This window comes from Myodes glareolus, chromosome 9 (assembly GCF_982192425.1).
Source record: "Myodes glareolus chromosome 9, mMyoGla1.1, whole genome shotgun sequence".
NCBI classification, from domain to species: domain Eukaryota; kingdom Metazoa; phylum Chordata; class Mammalia; order Rodentia; family Cricetidae; genus Myodes; species Myodes glareolus.
Genome location: NC_142034.1, coordinates 21,666,494 through 21,686,953, shown reverse-complemented (window position 1 = coordinate 21,686,953; position 20,460 = coordinate 21,666,494). Strand labels below are relative to the sequence as shown.

At 43.6% G+C, this 20,460-nt stretch overlaps 1 protein-coding gene across 4 annotated transcripts in view; it reads left to right on the top strand.

Moving 5' to 3' along the window:
• Positions 1-6,095: 6,095 nt before the first annotated feature.
• Positions 6,096-20,460, top strand: part of Atp6v0a1 (ATPase H+ transporting V0 subunit a1) — a 57,198-nt gene continuing 42,833 nt past the window's right edge. For all 4 annotated transcript variants that reach the window (XM_048450669.3, XM_048450668.3, XM_087909975.1 and 1 more), the window contains exons 1-5: positions 6,096-6,245; positions 8,707-8,866; positions 16,017-16,095; positions 18,178-18,275; positions 18,787-18,915. In XM_048450669.3, the coding sequence (XP_048306626.1) occupies positions 8,750-8,866; positions 16,017-16,095; positions 18,178-18,275; positions 18,787-18,915 (423 nt within the window). In that variant the 5' untranslated portion in view covers positions 6,096-6,245; positions 8,707-8,749. The remainder of the gene's footprint in view (positions 6,246-8,706; positions 8,867-16,016; positions 16,096-18,177; positions 18,276-18,786; positions 18,916-20,460) is intronic.

Below are 20,460 nucleotides of genomic sequence, written 5' to 3'. Positions count from 1 at the left end.
AGAACTCAGGGATCCGCCTGCCTCTGCCACTGGAATTTGTACCACCACTGCCTAACACACAAAATATTTCCAAAAATATCTCACAAAATTATCCAAAAAGAAGAGAACTGGAGAGCTGACTGGGCAATTAAGAGCTTTGGTTGCTCTCACAGAGGATCCAGGTTCTCTCCCTGTATCCATGAGGCAGCTCACAACCACCTATAACTCCTGTTCTAGGGACTTCTGTGACCTCTTCTGGCCTCCTCAGGCACCAACAATGCATGTGACACATATACATATATGCAGGTAACATACACACATAAAATAAAAATAAATAAATCTAGAAGCAAGAAAGCCTTGAGTATCCCAGTGGGTAGAACAATTTTCTAGCATTCGTGAAGCCCTGGATTAGTGCTGTGGGAACTCCTTCAGCCAATGGTCTTTTAGATACTGGCCCATTTTGGACGAGGTCTCAGGTACTATTTAGTGCAGATGAGAAGCATGAGCCGCCCCCTTTCTTCTGCTGGATTTGGTTCCCAGTTCCCAGCACACACAGAGGATGGTAGATCGCTACCCTTACTGTGAGTTTATCCCCGAATAAATAAATCTTTGTTACACTCCATTCCGGGCTATTGTGGAACTCTTTGACACACCTACAGATTGGATTCCTAGCACCACGTCAACTGGGCATCGTGGCCTTTGTCCGTAACCTCGGTACTCATGAGGCAGAGACTGAGGGATCCAGGCACACTTGAAGCCAGCTTAGTAGACATAGTGAGGTCCAGTCCAGACCAAGTAGGGTTACGCACAGAGACACTATTTCAAAACAAAAAACCAGAGGTAGAGATGTAGCTCCGTTGATAGAATGATTGATTAGCCTACCTGAAGCCGGAGTTCCATCCTCAGCACTGTATAAACCAGAGGTGACCATGTATATCCTCTATCCCGGCATTCAGGATGCAAACCCAAGGCTGCATAGAAAGTTGAAGGACAGCCTGAGTTATGTGAGACTCTGTTTCAGGAAAGAAGAATCTGGGTGGTGGTGGCACATGCCTTTAATTCCAGCACTCGGGAGGCAGAAGCAGGAGGATCTTTGTGAGTTTGAGGCCAGCCTTGTCTACAAAAGCTAGTTCCAGGACAGGCTCTAGAGCTACAGAGAAACCCGATCTTTAAAAACCAAAATAAATAAATAAATAAAAAGGAAAAGAAAAAGAAAAGGAGCTAAAGGCAACAGTATAACCACACAGCTCCTAGGCAACAGTATAACCACACAGCTCCTGGGCATCTCTTTATAAATAGAGACCCTGTCTCCACCTGTTGAAAAAAACCAGAAATACTAAAACAGAGTAACATTGTACACACTTGGTACCCAGGACCAGATTTCTAAACAGTATTCCTCACAAAAAGGAAGCAGAGTTCCTTGGAGAAATGGATGACAGAACAGAGCAAGTGTAAAGTAAGCTGGAACATCCTGTTCTGACAGAAATTCAACAAGTCCCTCCTGCAAAGGACGGGAGCCTGTCAAGCAGGGGGAGTTCCCTTTCCGGTGAGAGCCTGATGGTCCCTTCACAGCAAGCCTTTCCTAAAGGAGAAGTAAACACATGTGGATAAATATAAAAAGTAACTCCCTGAGGGCACCAGCAAGCAAACGCAGAAGGCTGGAGAGACAGTCCAACGATTAAGGGCTGCTCCTCCAGAGGATCTAAGTGTGGTTCCTACCACCCATGTTGGGAGGTCACAACCACCTGTAACTCCAGCTCTCTGAGATTGGAAGTCCTTTTCTGACTCTGAGGACACCTGCACACACGTGACACACACACACACACACGGACACTTTCATAAATAAAATTTTACAAGTAGGACTATACTACATGAGCGCTATTTGGCAAAGGAAAGATACTAAATGCCCCCCAACACACACACACACACACACACACACACACACACACACACACACCACACTTGAAGACTGGGTCTCTAATCTAGGTTGAACTACTGAAATTGTTGATGGTAATCTTGAACTTCTGATGAAATTATCCATGTGAGACAGTTATCGACTAACACCCAATTAAGAGTACAGAAGTCCTTTGTTGTTGTTGTTGTTTGTTGTTTGCTTGCTTGGTTTTTTTAATATTTATTCATTTATTATGCATAAAATATCTGCCTACATGTGTGCCTGCAGGCCAGAGAGGGCACCAGATCTCACTACAGATGGTTGTGAGCCACCATATGGTTGCTGGGAATTGAACTCAGGACCTTTGGAAGAGCAGGCAATGCTCTTAACCACTAAGCCATCTCTCCAGCCCCTGCTTGGTTTTTTTTTAAGACAGGGTTTCTCTGTGCATACCTGGCTGTCCTGGAACTCTCTCTGTAGACCAGACTGACCTCAAACTCCTCACTCTACCTCCTGAGTGCTGGGATTAAAGGCCAGCTGCATCGGGCTATATAGAAATCCTTTTATTAGCCAGAGACCAAGAGTGGGCTTATGCCTCAGAGTCTCTTGGTGCTAAACCTTGGGGGTGCAGCATTTTAAAATGAAAAACAAAAACAAAAACAAAAAAAAAACACAATTACTACAGTGTTTGGGGGGGCGCTCAGAATGACATCTTTTGGCAGAATTGAGCAATATTTTCCAGACACCACATGACTTTAAATCCCAAATGCTGGGGTTAAAGGCCTGCACCGCCACCACCCAGCTGAGCCCCTCCCCCTTCCTACCTCCCTCTTTCTCTCTCTCTCTCTTTCTTTCCTTCTTTCTTTTTTCTTTAACTTTTGGGACAGGGTCTCATGTATCCCAGGCTGGCCTTGGACTCACTCCATACCTGAGCCTGGCTCCTGTCTCTACTTCCCCAAGAATTAAGATGCCACTACATCTGGTTTAACTAAATCTTTTTCCACTGGAATGCCCATGTTTCTCTTTGCTCCAGGTGAATCAGTAGAAAGCCAACACAGTTATAATTGCTAGATTGTCTCTCCAGAAACGGAGGCTGGTTTCTGACTCTCCTGAGCAAGTATTTGAGGTCTGAGGTCACAGAGATCTCTGCATTCCCCACCCCCTCCACCTTGTCCCTCATTCCCTCTCTAGCTTCCTTAGGCTTTCCACAGGCCAGAGCTTTAGGACTCCCCTTTGCATAGCATTCCAATCCCTGCCAACTAGAGAACTTCCTGCCTCAAGTGTCTGAGAGTCATGAGGGTTGCTGAAAATGTCACAAGCCTTAGGCTCATTCCTTGTCTGTGTAATCATTAATAGAACTAAAGGGAATTGGCCCTTAAGGCAACAAAAGCAGCCTCAAAGTGCATTTTGAAGAGGTTTTCGCTTTACCAAAGGACCTTTATCTTAAACGTTCTTGGGCTTTGAATGTAAAAGCTCTAGTGTTATTCTGGGAAATTCAAAGTAAAATTGAAAGTGCACCTTATCTCACTAGCTTCTCGTGACTTTCTGACATTCTGTCTCTTAGATCCTTGTATCTGCTATCTACTTTGTCTTGGTAGGGAAGAATCGGTAGTTAATCTTTGCTTAGGTGTCTAAGCAAAATCTCAGTTTAGAGTTGATATTTTTGCCTAAGCCTCACATGGAATTTTTAGGGCCACAGGCATATACATCCACACTTTGTTTTATTATTAATTTTTATTTGTTTGGTGGACAATGGATCTTACTATGTCACCCAAGCTGGCCTAGAAATTCTGGGTTCTATGGCCCTCCTACTTCAGTTTCCTGCTGTCAGGAGGTTACAGGTGTCTAACAATACACCTGTCTTAACAGCACTTTTTTACTTTTTTTTTTTCCTGTGCTTGAGATTGAACCCCATGCATGGCAAGCATGTATTTTATCATTTTGAAGCCCCGGCTTCAAAAGCATTTAAAATTTGATCTTGCTGAACAATGCCGTATCTTCTGATTCATGGGTGTATCTACTTCCTAAGGTTACTGTGAGAACTAAATGAGTCTGTATTTATAAAGCACTTAGAAAATCTCCTGGCTCAAAGTAGAATACTAATCATTGCACTCACCTCTCTCTACCTTGCATTTTTTTTAATGCTTTGCAGCTCTAGTTGGCCTGGCGTTCACTAGAAGGCAATCCTCCTGCTTCAGCATCCCATTACTAGGATTACAGGTATGAGTCATTACACCCCACTTTCTCTCTTGTAAGTATTGGAACTTATTTCTCAAGGTATTTCTTGGATGGGGAGTGTATCTGCCCCATTTTCCTATCTATGGTACCTAATGTTTGGTTCACAGCAGATTTCAGCCGACATATTGCCTATGAGATACTATCTAGCAGACAGAAATCCCATCTCTGACCATAAAGCAAGGTAATGAGCAGAAAAATAGATATGAAGCCCTAAACATAGACATTTGGAACTGCCAAGGACAGAGCACAGAAGGAAAATAAACGGAAACTGAACACTAGGAAAAGGTAGGTGACTGGCAGGCGGGAACAGAAAAAGAAAAGGAACTATAGGGCCCTGAAGAAGGCTTAACAGGTTAAAGTGCTTTCAGGCAATCCTGATGCCTGAGTTCAGTCCCTGGGAAACACATGGTGAAGGAGAGAGAGAACCAACTCCCAAAGTTGTCCTCTGACCTCCTTGCCTGTGCCGTGGAAGGAGGGCACACAAACACATCCAATAGATAAATTAGTATTACTATTTTTAAATACCTCTGCGAGGATGTACTATCAGGAAAGCCACGAAAAAGGTTCAAGGAAATAAAAGTTAGTCAGGGATAGGTTTCTTTCAGGTAGCGGAGGAAACATTTGTGTTTGTGGTTAGCAAGCAGCTGACTCTGAGGTTAGGTTTTTGTTTTTTTTTTTCAAGTCTCTGAGGAAGGAAGTGACAGTCATTCATTGTGAAATCGTTTTTTTCTAACATTCAGCAGGATTTCAACTGTGGGTCCTTCTCTGCCTTGCCAGGAAAGCAAAGGAACTGAGAAATGTGGATATGGTAAAGTCAGGTCTCAGAAATGCTCCTTCTCAGGAGACCTGTGGCATCTTCAGTTGCCATGAGCAATAGAAAAATAGAAATAAAATGTTCACCGTGTCCATCATTTTGTTCGGGCTTACAAAACAGGTTTTGTAGTTTTTTGCTAGACCGACAAAATTATCAGCACCAGTTGTTTGTTTGTTTGTTTCTTTCTTTCTTTTTGGCTTTGTTTTTTAATCTGAAATATCTCTTTCACGACACTTGAATTTCAATAGAGTTCCGCCACCCACGGAGACTGACTGACCAGTTCTCCGAGTTCTTCCTGATGGGTCCGGTTATTAACACCGACTCCCTACTCCTTCTAATAGAGGGGAAAGGGACTCTGTTAATATTTGGGAAGTGAGCTTTTAAAAAATAGGTAGGGGCTGGGGTGATGGGCCAGGGGTTAGGAGCATTGACTGTTCTTCCCAAGGTCCTGAGTTCAATTCCCAGCAACCACATCATAGCTCACAACCATTTATAATGAGATCTGATGATCCCTTCTAACGTTGTATACATAATAAATAAATCTTAAAGAAAAAATAGTAGGTAGTATCATTTTGCATTCAAAAGATATACGAGGAACTGAAAACTTCTACGTGGCCAGACGGGTTCGCGGGAATCTACTAAGCAAGATAAAAATAGTCATTTTCTCAACTGGGTCATTTCTTGTCATTTGTGTAAGTGTAAACAAACCCTAGGCAGCTAATGGAAGAATGAATCCTGTACGTCGTAAGAGGACGAGATCGGCGTAAGTTTTAAGTCGCTCTCCAATCTGGGGCTCAAATATTTTCAGGGGTGGAAGAATGGCAAAGGATGTGTGTGTGTGTGGAGAAGACGAACTCTGAAGCCCCCTGCAGCTCTCACATCATTCTATAAACAGTCATTTTTTTCACGCTGCTTCCAAGAAGGGGTTGTGGATCGGTTCCCTGGAAAACAGAGATGGCAGGTAACCTTGCTCCGAGGATAAGAGAGAGATAGGATTCTGAGAGGCTCAGAAGCCAAACACTTCAGAAACCCACACGCCCAGCACTGACGATTCCAAACACTCCGGGTTAGAAATCACAACGCCGGAACAAAGATGGCGACCGCACGGCAAGACTCGCCCGAGCCCCCTGGACTCTGCACTGCGGCAGCCCGGCAGAGGCAGCATCCCATTGGTCAACTGAGATGAAGTCATCTTGGGGGCGGGACTCGGCGGTGGCGTGGGGGCGGAGCCTTGCTTGCGTACCTCCTCGGGACTCGGCTCTGCCGGAGCCGGGGGCTTTGCTGCGGCGGCTGCGGTCGCGGCGGTGGTGCGGGCCAGAGGTGAGTGAGGGTTGTGGAGAGAGCGCGTCCCGGAGCGGCCTTCAAGGGGACCTAGGGGTGCACTCCGATACCCCGGCCGCTTGTCAGAAGAATTAGCGGGGGTCTTGGGTCTCTGAGAGAAATGTGAGGGGGCTCATCCTCCTCTTCAGACACCCTTCCTGTGGGCAGAGGAACTGGAGGGCCATTGCCCCGGGAGGACCCGTGAGGGGGAGGCGACAGAATAGAGGAGATCGGATAGGCAGAGGGATCCGAGGGAATTTCTTAAAAGGGTTTTAGAATTTGGGGATTTCTCCCTTACCCTGGAGACAGGTTGTGCCTGGTCCAGAGAATTTCTGCTTTCTCACTGTGCTGCCCAGAAATGAAGCAGGTGACCGACAGATGCCCCCTGCTAGGAAGGGAAAATTGGAAAACCCGAGCGAGATAGAGAGTCCTCCAGGGAGGACGTAAGGTTTGTTTTGGATCCCTTTTGCAGAACTATTCTTTGTTCATGTTTCATTTCGCGACCCCTGGAAACCCTTTTCCAAATTCGTTTTGTGTTTGATTTCACTGGGGGTAGAGATAGCCTTAGACAGGCCTGTAATCATGAAGGAGCAGGAGGAGGGCGGCAACTCGTTAGAGGCTGTCATCCCTGGCAGCTTCTGGTCAATGCCGATCAGACATGATTTCATATATTTTGAGGTTGTGGCATCTATCCTTGTTCAAGGTGACGAGGACTGGTAATAATAGCTCCTGTGGGTGATTCAGATATGCACAGTCTTAAGTCAACCCACATAATCTCTTGAGAAACCCTTGCTTAGTAGAGTGTGTTGTTTTGCTGTCCTGAGAACACGAAATGCAGAAAGGATTTGTTGTTCGGGTTCCTCAAAATGTCTTCCTGCCTTCCCGAAGATCAAATCTTCTCTGAAATGTCAGTCTCACTTATCAGTCAGTATGAAATATGCACGACCTTACGACGTTAAAAATAATGTAGTGTATGATCTGCTGACATGAGATATTGCAGACCGTGCTCTACCTGAGCTGAACGTGAGCTTATCGAGAGTGAATAATTGGAATTTCAGTACCACTGATAGCGCCAGTGGCTGCCCCGAACGGAAGTCTTCCGTGGCTCGTAGGGGAGACAGGACAGACGAAAACGACAGTCATTTTGAGGATGGGGATGAGAAAAAGATAGCTGCCGAGGTGGAAGGCTTCTCCTCTGGCTTATTAAAAGTGCTTTGTCATTACCTACGCGTTCCTGTCACGCCTGAGTTGAAATTGAACTGACTGTGGTGGGCTCCATTGTCCTTTTAAAATGTTGTTTACATATTGGGATGCCTTAGAAGAGGAATGCTGTTTGCTCAGGAGTTTGGAAGCTTGAGCCCTTTAACCTTAGCTTTAGGATAGTACTAGAGATCTTGGATGTTGGAAGTGGACATTGTCAGTTGAGGAAGGAAAGCCAGTCACATCTTTAACATAAGAGGGTAAAGTCTCTTGTTTCTTTTCTTTTTTTTAAAAAAAATATTTATTTATTTATTTATTATTTATACAATATTCTGTCCATGTGTATGCCTGCAAGCCAGAAGAGGGCACCAGACCCCATTACAGATGGTTGTGAGCCACCATGTGGTTGCTGGGAATTGAACTCAGGACCTTTGGAAGAGCAGGCAATGCTCTTAACCTCTGAGCCATCTCTCCAGCCCAAGTCTCTTGTTTCTTGCTCACCAAACAAAATAAACCCAAAGTAAAACAACGATGAGGACCCTTTTTAGCAAGAAAATTCTGTCCAGTGTGAAAATCAAACAGTAACAACAAAAAGCTCTGGGTTTGTTGGTGTATTCCAGTAATCCCAGAACTAAGGAGGTGGAGGAGGAAGGAGGATCAGGAGTTCAAGGCCAACCTCCACTGTGTTGAGTTTGAGACCAGCATAGGTTATACAAACAAAATAAAAGCAAACCTCCAGGTGCTGTGAATGTCACTGTATCATATTACAGAGCTTTTTGGAGTTCCCAGCTCCTGTCCTTAATCTGCACATATTATTTCTTAGTATTGTGTTCCCCAAAGTACTGTCAGTCAATTCTGATGTCAATTACAAAGGAAGTGACTCTTTGTTGGGCTCAGTAGTCTGGGATTTAGTAATGACTTTTTGTAATTTTTCTTTTGCACCTTTCTTTTTATTTATTTATTTATATATTTATTTATTTGGTTTTTCAAGTCAGGGTTTCTCTGTAGCTTTGGAGCCTGTCCTAGAACTAGTTCTTATAGTCCAGGCTGGCTCGAACTCACAGAGATCCACCTGTCTCTGCCTCCAAGTACTGGGATTAAAGGCGTGCACTATCACCGCCCGGCTGTTTTTGCACCTTTCTAAGCCAGAGAGCCAGACTTCTCACAAGGCATGCAAGAAATAAAGGACCTGAGCTGGTGTTGTTTGTCCTTGGTCCTAGTGGTTAATTCTCAAGCCCTGTCATTTTCTCCCTTGCCTCAGATTGAAGTGAACCACAGATACTTACCGACTACTCTCTGCCAACATGGGGGAGCTTTTCCGGAGCGAGGAGATGACGCTGGCCCAGCTGTTTCTACAGTCAGAAGCTGCTTATTGTTGCGTCAGTGAATTAGGAGAACTCGGAAAGGTTCAGTTTCGTGATGTAAGTGGAAACCAGACTGCTTTTTGATCACCATCAAACTGTTTTGTTAGTTATGGTTAACTGCTTTGTCATGAGTGTTTTGCCTTTTATGTGCAAAGTAACGTCATAGCACTGGCTTAGTACTGTGTAAGCTTCAAATTGTCTTTTGTCTTTCTAGAGGTGGAAATGGTTTCAGCCAACTTTTTTCGGTCGTTTGATGATTCTTTCTTGGACAGTCATCCTTAGCTGGGCATCATGGTTTATCCCTATAATGCTGCACATGGGAGGTTGAGACAATGAGGTGATGAGCCTGAGCTACAGAGTGAGACCATGTATAGAAGGAGGAGGAGATGGATGGCAAATGGCCTGAGATGCCTGTACTTTGGAGGTCTAGGAGTATTAGGAATTCACGGTCATCCTTGGCTATAGAATAAGTTTGAGGCCAGTTTGAGCTACATGAGACCTTGTCTGGGGAAAAAAGAAAAAAAAGAAAACAATTTTAAGTGCCCTCAAGGGAATGCTGGCAGAGGATACCACACTAATCTATTACTCTTACTTTATTTGGGTCTCCTTAATATCACAACCTGATATGTAAGACAACAAAAGCTGTAGTTTTTCCATGCAGTAAGATCTAAAAGAAAATATTAAAACAAAATCAGAGACAGCTATATACCTAGCAAAACTTACACGGTACGTAAGTAAGCATATACTAGTATATGTTTTGGATACTTGGAAAGAATCTCAAAACAAAAAGGACAGTCTAAGGTTTTTCTTGTTTGTTTGTTTGTTTTTCGAGATAGGGTTTCTCTGTGTTGCTTTGGAGCCTGTCCTGAATTTACAGAGATCTGCCTACCTCTGCCTCCCGAGTGCTGGGATTAAAGATGGGCGCCACCACCACCCAGCTTTTTTTCATTTTTTAAAATATGCTCTGGGAGTTTATAATTTGAACAAGAAGATACTGTGCACACAGATGAAAGGTGTAGGTAGTCTGGAGGGTCCCTGACTCAGCTCCTGCATTCTCAGAGTTCCAGGTACTTTTCATATCCTTCATAATGGTCATGATTTCACATTCATCAACGGGAACAGTTGAGTAAACTCCTTCCTCACAATGTTCTAAGCCCCATGAAGACAAGGACATTCTCTGTTGTAGTCTCTGTTGTTGCTCATAATTGTGTCTTTAGTACCTGTACAAGGTTTTAAATCGTGATTGGTTGAGATGAGTGGGTGAATTAAACCAGAGTGATCAGAAATGGATAGGATTAACTAATAAAGGTCCTGGAGTTGGCGGACTGTCAAGAAGTTCTCTGGCAGGTGGTTCTTCTGGCAATACTGTACACACTGTGTTCTCTGTGTATTCAATAAACTTGCCTTTAAAACAAAACAAAACAAAAGCCTGATATGATAACTCACATCTCGGTGCTTGGGAGGCGTAGGCAGGAGGATAACCGTGAATTTGAAGCCGACATTATCTACACAGTGAATTCTAGGCCAGCCAGTGCTACATAGTTATTATAACTAAGAGGTTATTGTAGTAACAGCTTAGCTGCTATGCTTACCACAGAGCAACCTTCACTGAGTTCTTCCTTCTGAAAAGGGGGCTATGGAGGCATATGTTTGCGATTCCAGCACAAGGGAAACTGAGCCATGTGGATCCCGGGAGTTTGCTAGCCAAGACAATCCAGCCTTATTAGTAAGCCCTACTGAGAGATCCTGTATCAAAAAGCAAAATCAAAACAACAACCAACCAAACTATGGTAGGAATGACATCCAAGGCTGAGTTGTGGCACTCATGTGCATGGGTGTACTCTCTCTCTACCAATCACACACACACACACATACACACACACACACACACCACAGAGTATCACCAAGTATCACATACTCATGTACATAGTATGCGTACATAGTATTTTAGATGTTGCCATAGAAATCCAATGGCAGCACCCATGTGTTATGCTCCCTTTGACTCTCCCTTGTTACAATTGTATCGATAGGCCCCTGTCCAGATGTGAAGAAATAGACCAATCTTATGGATGTGAGATGAGATCTTTATTTATTTATATTTTTTAAAATCTATCTTTTCTCATTTTACATGCCAAATTCAGTTCCTACTCCCTCCACTTCTATTCCTTCCATCTTCCCCCCACCTTATCCCACCCTCCCATCCACTCCTCAGAGAGGGTAAGGGTTCATAGAGAGTCAAAGTCTAGCATATTGCTTTGAGGCAGGACCAAGGCCCTCCCCACTGTATCTAGGTTGAGCAAGGTATCCCTCCAGAGAGAATGGGTTCCAAAAAGCTAGAAAAAGCAGTAGGGATAAATCCTGGTCTCACTGCCAGTGGCCCCACAGTCTGCCCCAGCCATACACCCGTCACCCACATTCAGAGGGCCTAACAGAGACAGAGAACAAGGAAAGAGATATCTTGATTGAGGGAGCCATTACAGGGCTAGCTAGAAACCTGACACTAGAGAGATCCTGTCTTACATTTTCTGTATGTCCAGTTGATATCTGTCTGTGGACAGGAGCTTTCCTCGTCTGTGAACTGTGTGTTCCTTCATCTGCCTGAATCTGTCAGTGGAACTCCTTGACTTTTGCTTATTGACTTGTGAGGTTTAACAAGTTCCCCCACGTATTCTAGGTGCTACTGTTTTTTCTTTCTCTTTCTCTTCTCTCTTCCTCCCCTTACTCCTCCGCCTCCCTACTTCTTTTTGTGACATGGCCTTGCTTTGACTGTCCTGGAATTCACTAGTCAGACTGACCTTGAACTCACAGATATATTTTTTTTTTTTTTTTGCCTCAGCTTCCCCCAGTTCGGGGATTTCATGTGTGCCTACTATTCTGTTCTTGTTCAATATTTATTTGTTTGTGTGTGCGCACACGCACATTCGTATGTGTAATTGCTTGTGTACACTTGCATGTGCACATGTGTGTACATGTCTGTAAAGGCCAGAGGTCAATATTGGATATTCCTTGGTTAGTTTCCACCTTAGTTTTTTTTTCTTTCTTTTTTTTTTTTTTGTTTGTTTGCTTTTGTTTTTTTGAGACAGGGTTTCACTGTGTAATGACTCTGGCTGTCTTGAAGCAGGCCGGGAGCAAACTAACAGAGATTCACCTGCCTCTGCCTCCTGGGTGCTGGGATTAAAGGCATGTGCCACCACTGCCCAGCTCCACCTTAGTTTTTGAGACAGGGTTTCCTCACTGAACCTGGAGCCTGTCCTACTTTCTTATGTGGGCTCTAGGGCTTGAGCTCGGGTCTTCGTGTTTCCATGGCAGGCGCTTCACTGACTGAGTCGTGTCCTCAGGCTTGCTCTATTATTAAAGATAAATTTGATCACTCAATTAAGGTATTATTTCCCAGACTTCTCCAATGTAAAAGTATCTTATCCCCTCTATAATTAATAAGTAATCTGGGGTGATACTTTTTGAAAGCTGTGTGACTATCCTGTTTCCCAGAACTGTTTTACTCAATAGTTTTAAAAATATTTTTTTATTATTATTATATTTATTGACTTTTTTGAGATAGGGTCTCTGTAGCTTTGACTGTCCTAGAACTCCCTATGTAGACCAGGCTTGCCTTGAATTCAAAGAGATTCGACTGCCTCTACCTCCTGAGTGCTGGGATTAAAGGCACTATACCCAGTTTACTTATTATTTTTTAAACATTTAAAAATTTATTTACTTATTTATTTTGGCTTTTCAAGACAGGGTTTCTCTGGGTAACAGCCCATGCTGTCCTGGAACTCGCTGTAGACCAGGCTGGTCTCAAATTTACAGAAATCCGCCTGCTTCTGCCTCTCAAGTGTTGGAATTAAAGGCGTGTGCCACCACTGCCCTGCTTAAAATCCATTTTTGATTATGTATTCTTGTATGTGTTTGTATGTGGGTATGCACATGTGAGTCAGATGCCTGAGGAGGCCAGACTCCCTCTGGAGCTGGAGTTACAGACAGTTGTAAGCTACCATGTATGGAGGTGCTGGGAGTGGAACTTCCGTCCTCTGGAAGAGCGAGTGTTTTTAACTGCTGAGCCTAGGTTACAGTGTAGTAAAAATATTTTTTTTCCTATATAACTTGTGTGGTTTTATATTTTTTTGGTATGCATCTTCATTTCTTAAACTTTCAGTACTTTGGAGGCAAAAGCAGAAAGGTATTGAACTCAGGGATATCCTGGGCTATGTAGCAAATTGTACTGTAAATCTCTTAACTGCTGTGACTGAGTGGGACAGGCTGGTGCACTCCTATAATCCTAGCACTTGGAGGCCGAAACTGGAGGATCAGGAGTTCAAGGTCATCCTTAGCTACACAGTAAGTTCAAGGCTATCTTGGCTGCATATTAGACTTTGTCTTAAAAATTCCAACTACTGGGCTGGAGAGAGGTTAAGAATACTTGCTGCTCTTTGGGGACCTGAGTTTCCAGCACCCACATCCCAGTGTGGATCTCCAGCTTCTATTACTACTTTAGAGAAAGGTACTACCATACCATTCATCTATTTATTCCCTCATATATGAGTTTATTTATGTATTGATTTGTTCTTGGTGCTGGAAATTGAACCTAGGTCCTCATGTGTACTAGGCAAGTGCTTTGCCTATGAGCTACATTCCCAGCCCTTTCTCCTTGGAGACATGGTCTTACTAAATTGTCCATGCTGGCCCTAAATTTGCACTGCATCCCTGGCTGGCTTTGAACTTAGAATCCTATTTCAGCTCGTGAATAGCTGGGATTATGAGGCCTGTACCAAGTCCAACTTTTTTAGTTGTTTGGGACAGTTTCCTGTAGCTCAAGATGATGACTAGCTTCCAGTGGCTCTGAGGATAGCATTACGCTCCTAATTTTCCCACCTCTACTTCCCAAGTCCTAGGATTATAGTTAACTACCTGACTTGTACATTAGTTTTTGTTTTAAGTTTTTTGTTGGTTTTGCTGGTTTCTTTTGTTGTTGTTATTGGTTTGTTGTTGTTATTGTTTTGAGACAGGGTTTCTCTGTAGCCTTGGCTGTCTTGGAACTCTCTGTAGACCAGACTGGCCTTGAACTCACAGAGATCCACCTGCCTCTGCCTCCCGAGCACTAGAATTAGAGGTTTGCACCACCATTGCCCAGCTTGCTTTTAAGTTTTTGTGTTTTGGGTTTTTTTGTTTGATTGGTTTTGGTTTTTTGAGACAGGGTTTCTCTAGCTTTAGAGCCTAGAGAACTCACTCTGTACACCAGGCTGGCCTCGAACTCACAGAGATCCATCGGCTTCTGCCTACCAAGTGCTGGGATAAAAGGCATGCGCTACCACCATCACCTGGCTTGTTTTTAAGTTTTATTTATTTTTATTATTACTATTATTATTGGTAGGGTGGATAGCTTTTTGGAGTTGATGCTGTCCCTCTAACTCTATGTAGATTCCAAAGGATGAACTCAGGTTACCAGACTTGCACTGTGTCCAGCCATGCACCCTTACAGCTGGACTGTCTTGCCTACCCTGCAATAGTTGAAAATTTTACTCCTGGGCTGGAGAGATGATTCGGTAGTTAAAACACTTGCTGTTCTTCCAGAGGAGCCAAGTTTGGTTCTCAGTTTCATACTGCTCCAGTCATATGAAATCAGATCATCATATCTCCGTGATGTCCAAGGGGTACCTACACACATGTGAACAGAGAGAGAGAGAGAGAGAGAGAGAGAGAGAGAGAGAGAGAGAACGTATTCCTCTGGAGTCAGAAAGATGACTCAGAAGGAAAAGAGGCAGTTCTTGTCAAGACTGATAACATGAGTTTGATCCTGGAACCCACGTGTGGAAGGAGAGGTCCACTCCTGCAGCTTATCCTCTCCCACCCACCCATGTGAATACACACTCATATACACACAGAGTAGGTAAGTGAATGTGGAAGGATGTATCCCTAGTAGCTCAAACTCTTTACTGTCTCATCAAGTGGCCATTTCCTCCCTACCCCCTTCTAGCTGGAAATCTATGCACTTTGACCTATATCTTCTACTCGCCCCACCGCCTTTCTGTCTCCCTCTCTGGTAGCCATTTGGTAGCCATCTCAATACTTCTGTGAATTCAACTGTCTAAAATTCTACATGTAGAGGACTGGAGTGATGGTTCCGAGGTTAAGATCACTGGTGGCTCTTTCAGAGGGCCCAGGTCTGACTCTCAGCATCCACATGGCAGCTCACAACCATAATTCAGGTTCCAGAGGATCTGACACCCTCTTGGCCTCTGAGGTGCACAGACATATATGTAGACAGACCACCCATCTATTCTCACAAAAATCTTAAAGAAAAAATGTTAATAAATAGTAAAATGAAATTGTACATGTAGGTAAGATGCAGTGTGCCTGGTGTATTCACTTTGTGTCACGTCCCATGTGTTCCCTGTTCATACATCTCTTGTTAGGTTGATTCTACATATTAGTTACTGGGAGTAGCCCTACATACTGATTTCAGTCCTTCTCTGTACCTAGAAGTGATTTCTGGACTGTATGGCAGTCCTACCTGCTCCGTGCCGGAACTGCACCGAGGTGTCTGTGCATGATGGGTAAAGTAGTTTACCAGTCAGCTACATCCCATCTCTTGGTAGTTTTTTGGTAAAAAATTTTTGGTTTTGTTTCCCGTATGACAGTATAACTCTTTATTCCTGTCAGCAGTACACAGAGTTCTCTTCTGTTGACATTCTCATTAGTTCATACCTCTCCTCTTTTCAGACAAGGGCTTGCTAGGTAGCCCAGGCTGACCTATAACTTGCCTTGCTCTCCAGGTTGACTTTGACCTTCTAATCCTTGCTTCTGTAGAGTTGGGATCACTGTGTGAATCTCCAAGCCTAGCTTCCATCTTTCTCATAAAAACCGTTCTAACAGGTGTGAGGAGATACTCCTTGTGGTATGGCTTTAGTGGATGAATAAAATCAGACTATCGCCAGAAGGTGAGCACCTGTGACCTGTCTGCCTAAGTTCCAGGTGGTGGGAAGGAGGGCACTCATCACTTTGGCTGATTCCTCTCCATCCCAGATGTGCGTTGCAGCAGCAATGAGGCTTTTAGCTTCAGCTTGTGTGGCTGGATCGGTAGACAGTTTGGACTACAGTTGCATTATGAACTGGCACAAAATTAAGGTTCCATTTCTGGGATGTGTTGCTTATAAAACAAGAGGTAGACCCGGTATTTGAAGTCTGCTATTATGTTCTTGTTTTTCAGTTAAATCCAGATGTGAATGTTTTCCAGAGGAAATTTGTGAATGAAGTTAGAAGATGTGAAGAAATGGATCGAAAGCTTCGTATGTACAGTTTGGTTCTGTGTGACATTCCTATAGTGAATCATTGTTCTCTCGGCTAAGGAATAAAGCTGTACAGTAGGACAAGGGAAGAGGGCCGAGGAGATGCTCAGCAGGTGAAAGCACTTGCCGTGAGTGTCTGAAGATCAGAGTGCAGTCCTGGAACCTGTGCAAAAAGCCAGACACAGGGGCTGGAGAGATGGCTCAGAGGTTAAGAGCACTGGCTGCTCTTCCAGAGGTGCTGAGTTCAGTTCCCAGTAACCACATGGTGGCTCACAGCCATCTGTAATGAGATCTGGTGCCCTCTTCTGGCCTGCAGGCATACATGGAGGCAGAATGTTGTATACATAATAAATAAATCTTTAAAAAAAAAAAAGCCAGACACGGTTGCCCCTAGGATTCTAGGTATTCTCCAACCTGTTGCTCCTTTCAGTGTATTCAATAAGCAACAGTAAATAAATAATCAGAACCAGATGTGGTGGTGCACATCTGAAACCTCAGCATTCCTGCAGTGAGGTGGGAGGCCAGCTACCCAGAATACATGGGCAGCAGAAGCAAGGAGTGGGGTGGAAGGCGAGAACCAGCTCCCAAAAGTTGTCCTCTGACCTCCACATGAACATCTACACACACACATGCACATATACAAAGTAAACTTGTTAAAAGATTTGAAAAAAGAAGGAAAAAATCTGCAACCATGACATTAAGATGAACTTCTTGTATATGAATAGATATTATGGGGTTTAAGCTAGGTAGTGCTTAAGGGAAGTCTTTTTCAAAGACAAGCTGAAAACACTGTCATTATTTTTTTTTTATTAGGTTTATTTATTCTTTTTTTTTTTTAGCTCTTTGACACTGTGTAGCTTAGGCCGACCCAGAACTCTGTGTAGTGATCCTCCTGCTGTGGCTTTTGGAGGACCATAGTTACCTGTATAAAGCCACTGTGCTTAGATTCTCATGGATTTTTAACAGCAGAATCGTGTTATAGAACTTTAAAAGCTAGGGCTTAGAATACTATCAAATTTAGAGTTAGCTGAGCCACCTTTTCATCTGAGCAGTTTATGGAAAAAATGGAACATTCTCTAAGGATTTACCAAAGGCTGGGGTGCTAATGAGCAATTAAAGCCTGTATTCATTCCCTGCAACACACCTTTGAGGAGTGGGGGCTGCACTTTAATGCCAGCACTTAGAGGCAGACAGTTCCTGTGAGTTCCACACCAGCTTGTTCTGCACAGACACCGTCTAAATAAATAAAAAGGTAGGCGTTGCTCTCATTAAGGGACTAAGACACCTGTGACTTCCTTGACGTACCCGAGAATATAAGCAGTCATAATGGAGCCAGCATTTGAAACTAGGTCATTCTGTTTGGCTCCAAATCCATGATCTTGCCACTCTACCAAGCCCATAGAGAAATTGGATTGTATTCTAAAAAAAAAAAAAAGAACCAAAAAAGAAAAAAAATACAAACCTGGTAGTTGTCATGAAAACACTCTTCTCTCTTGGAGTTTTGGGCCCTTTTATGCTTAATTTTTGACTTTTGGTATTTAAAAAATGGCCCAGTTATTCCTGACTTAGAATTCCCTCACCCATGATATGTGTCAAGTGCCCTGTTAATGCTGTATTCTTCTGAAGCTTGGATTAGCCAATAATACTCACAGAGAGAACCGTCATATCTGAAGGAAACACGTCACATAGGGTGAAGCGGTGAAGTGGCTGCAAGCCAGTTTTAACCTCAGAGAAAGCCAGACCTGGCTGCCAGGCCTGTAAGCACAGGTGGAAGTCAGTTATTCAAGGTCATTCTCAGAACAACAGCAAAGGCCAGGAGAGAGAAAGGAAACAGTCCTGGGCCTGACCACGCTCCCTGGGATAGCTTTCGAGAATGCAGAGTGCAGGGAAGTAATGTGTGGAGAGAAAAGGTTCTTTTGTGTGTCAATTCTTCCTCAGATGAAGCTCTTTTTAACCAGGCATTAGGGGTGTGTGTGTGTGTGCGCGCGCGCGCGTGCATGTGTGTTTGTATGTGTGTTTTCTCAAATAATGAGAATTCCAGGCATGCACACTACATGTGAGCACTCTGACTCATCGTTCTAGGATTCGTCGAGAAAGAGATAAGGAAAGCAAACATCCCAATTATGGACACTGGTGAAAACCCAGAGGTGCCGTTCCCCCGGGACATGATCGACTTAGAGGTAAACAGTTTCTCCACATAAATGCAGGGATTGCCTTCCTGAGTGGTGAGTGTAGAGGAATTCTTACCAACCTTGTGTGTATTGTCTTTCATTGTAGATGTTTTCTAGGTAGGACTGAAGTGAATTCTCACCTCTATAATTTCAAACAGTATCTCACACAGAGATAACATATTATAATATGCCACCAAATTAATGCTTATTGGTTTACTGGTCCCTTGTTAGCCGATGACCCTCACACACCAAATGAATAAATAGCCAGTGAGCTTTTGATATTTTTGAGTGTCTGACTTCTCTCAAGAAACTCACTTAGTGAGTGTACGGTGGAATCTGAAGACAAAGGCTCACATAATTGTTGTCTCGCTTAAAGTTGCTCTTAAAACCACAGCATTTGCTTGACAGCTGTAGCTGACAGGTTACCATGGCAACAGTTCTGGGGTGCAAATTCTGTTACTGTCCTTTGCCAGCACAGGGAGCTTAGTTTGAATTAACAGCTCTCTTTTTTAAACCTTAGGCCAACTTCGAGAAGATTGAGAATGAGCTGAAGGAGATCAACACCAACCAGGAAGCCCTGAAGAGAAACTTCCTGGAACTGACTGAATTAAAATTTATACTTCGCAAAACTCAGCAGTTTTTCGATGAGGTCAGACTATTGTTTCTTCTAGTCCTTGAGCAGCTGGTACACCTGCACAAGTGGGCCATATTTTTATTCCAGTAATTGTTTTATTTTGCTAGTCTGGAAGCAATGCCGCTTTTGCACCGTTTTAGTTAAAGAACGTCAGGTTGCGTTCCATTTTCCATGGAGTGCACAGCCAGCCATGGTGTCACGTATTTCCACATCTTCTGCAAACTTCCATCTCACAGCAGGGGGAAGAAACTTAAAGTTGACACATAAGTGTAGTGAGTTGAAATGTCTCTGTGATACTTCTAGTTATGTGTTACAAGGTAAGTATAATATATATGAAGCTGAGGAAACAGGTGTCTGGTTGTGCGCAAAATTATGGTGACGTTTCCATCTCCAGACCTTTGTTCATCAGATTCCTTTGTTCGCCCACCTTGGGGATTCTTCTCAGCCCTTAGATCTCAAGTCACTCTGGTTTTCCTGAGTTTTCTCTGTGTCCTATGAAAGTATTGGTTTGATGCTAGTTTGAATTTTCTCACAGATACAGCTTATTACTTACAAGGAAAAACGTTGCCAAGTTTTCCCTGGTTAAAAACATAAAGGTACTGAATTGCCAAATGACAGTGTGCCGGGGAGATCCCTTTGAAAGGAGTTAGCTCAGATTTGTAGAATACTTCCTTCTCCTAATTAACCTTGGGGAGGATCATTCACATCCAGCCTGTGTGTGGTTTTCCTGATGGCCTAAAATATTGATAGTGGTTTTTGACAGGTGTCTTTCCCATCTTAACATTAGACCCTTCATACGTCACCCTAGTTACTGTTACTGTGTTCCGCCCATGAGTTGATTTCCTTTGCTTGACAAAAAAATCTTGACTGAGATTTTAGATATAGCTGGGCGGTGGTGGCCTTAAATCCCAGCACTCAGGAGGCAGAGGCAGAGAGATCTCTGTGAGTTCAAGGTCAGCCTGGTCTACAAAGCAAATTCTAAGACAGCCGGGACTGTTACACAGAGAAACCCTGTCTCCGGCGGGGAGGGGAGATATTTAGCTATAAAGAACCCATCTCAGTTAGTATCTGCTATGTTCTCAGTTTTACTTTAACTCTACATTGCTCAAGAAGAGACCAGTCCTCTATGCTTATCAAGGTTCCCAACTAGCATCAACAGCCTCACCTGGAACCTTGAGAGAAACAGATGATCAGCCCCCCCCCCCCCCACTGCAGAGCAGATGGCCTGAGCTGGGAACCCTGGGGGTGGGCCCAGCCAGCTGTTTTAATGTGTTTTAACTCAGGCATCTTCTTTGAAAGCCACGGTCTAGAGAAAAAAATCTGCTAAGGAAGTGATACCTTTCTCAGTAACTATGGATTTGATTCAGACAAGTCATGCTAATTCAAAGAGTCTGTGGAGACAAGGACATGAGAAAAGCCCATGTGAATTTAACTACCTAGTCTTCCCATGAGTACGAATCTGGTTATAAAATAATAGAAATTCCCTGTGAATATTTGTGTGCGTCCCAAGTGGAGAATTTTGAGCCTGATCGCTTTAGAGGACGTGAGACGACAGTGAGG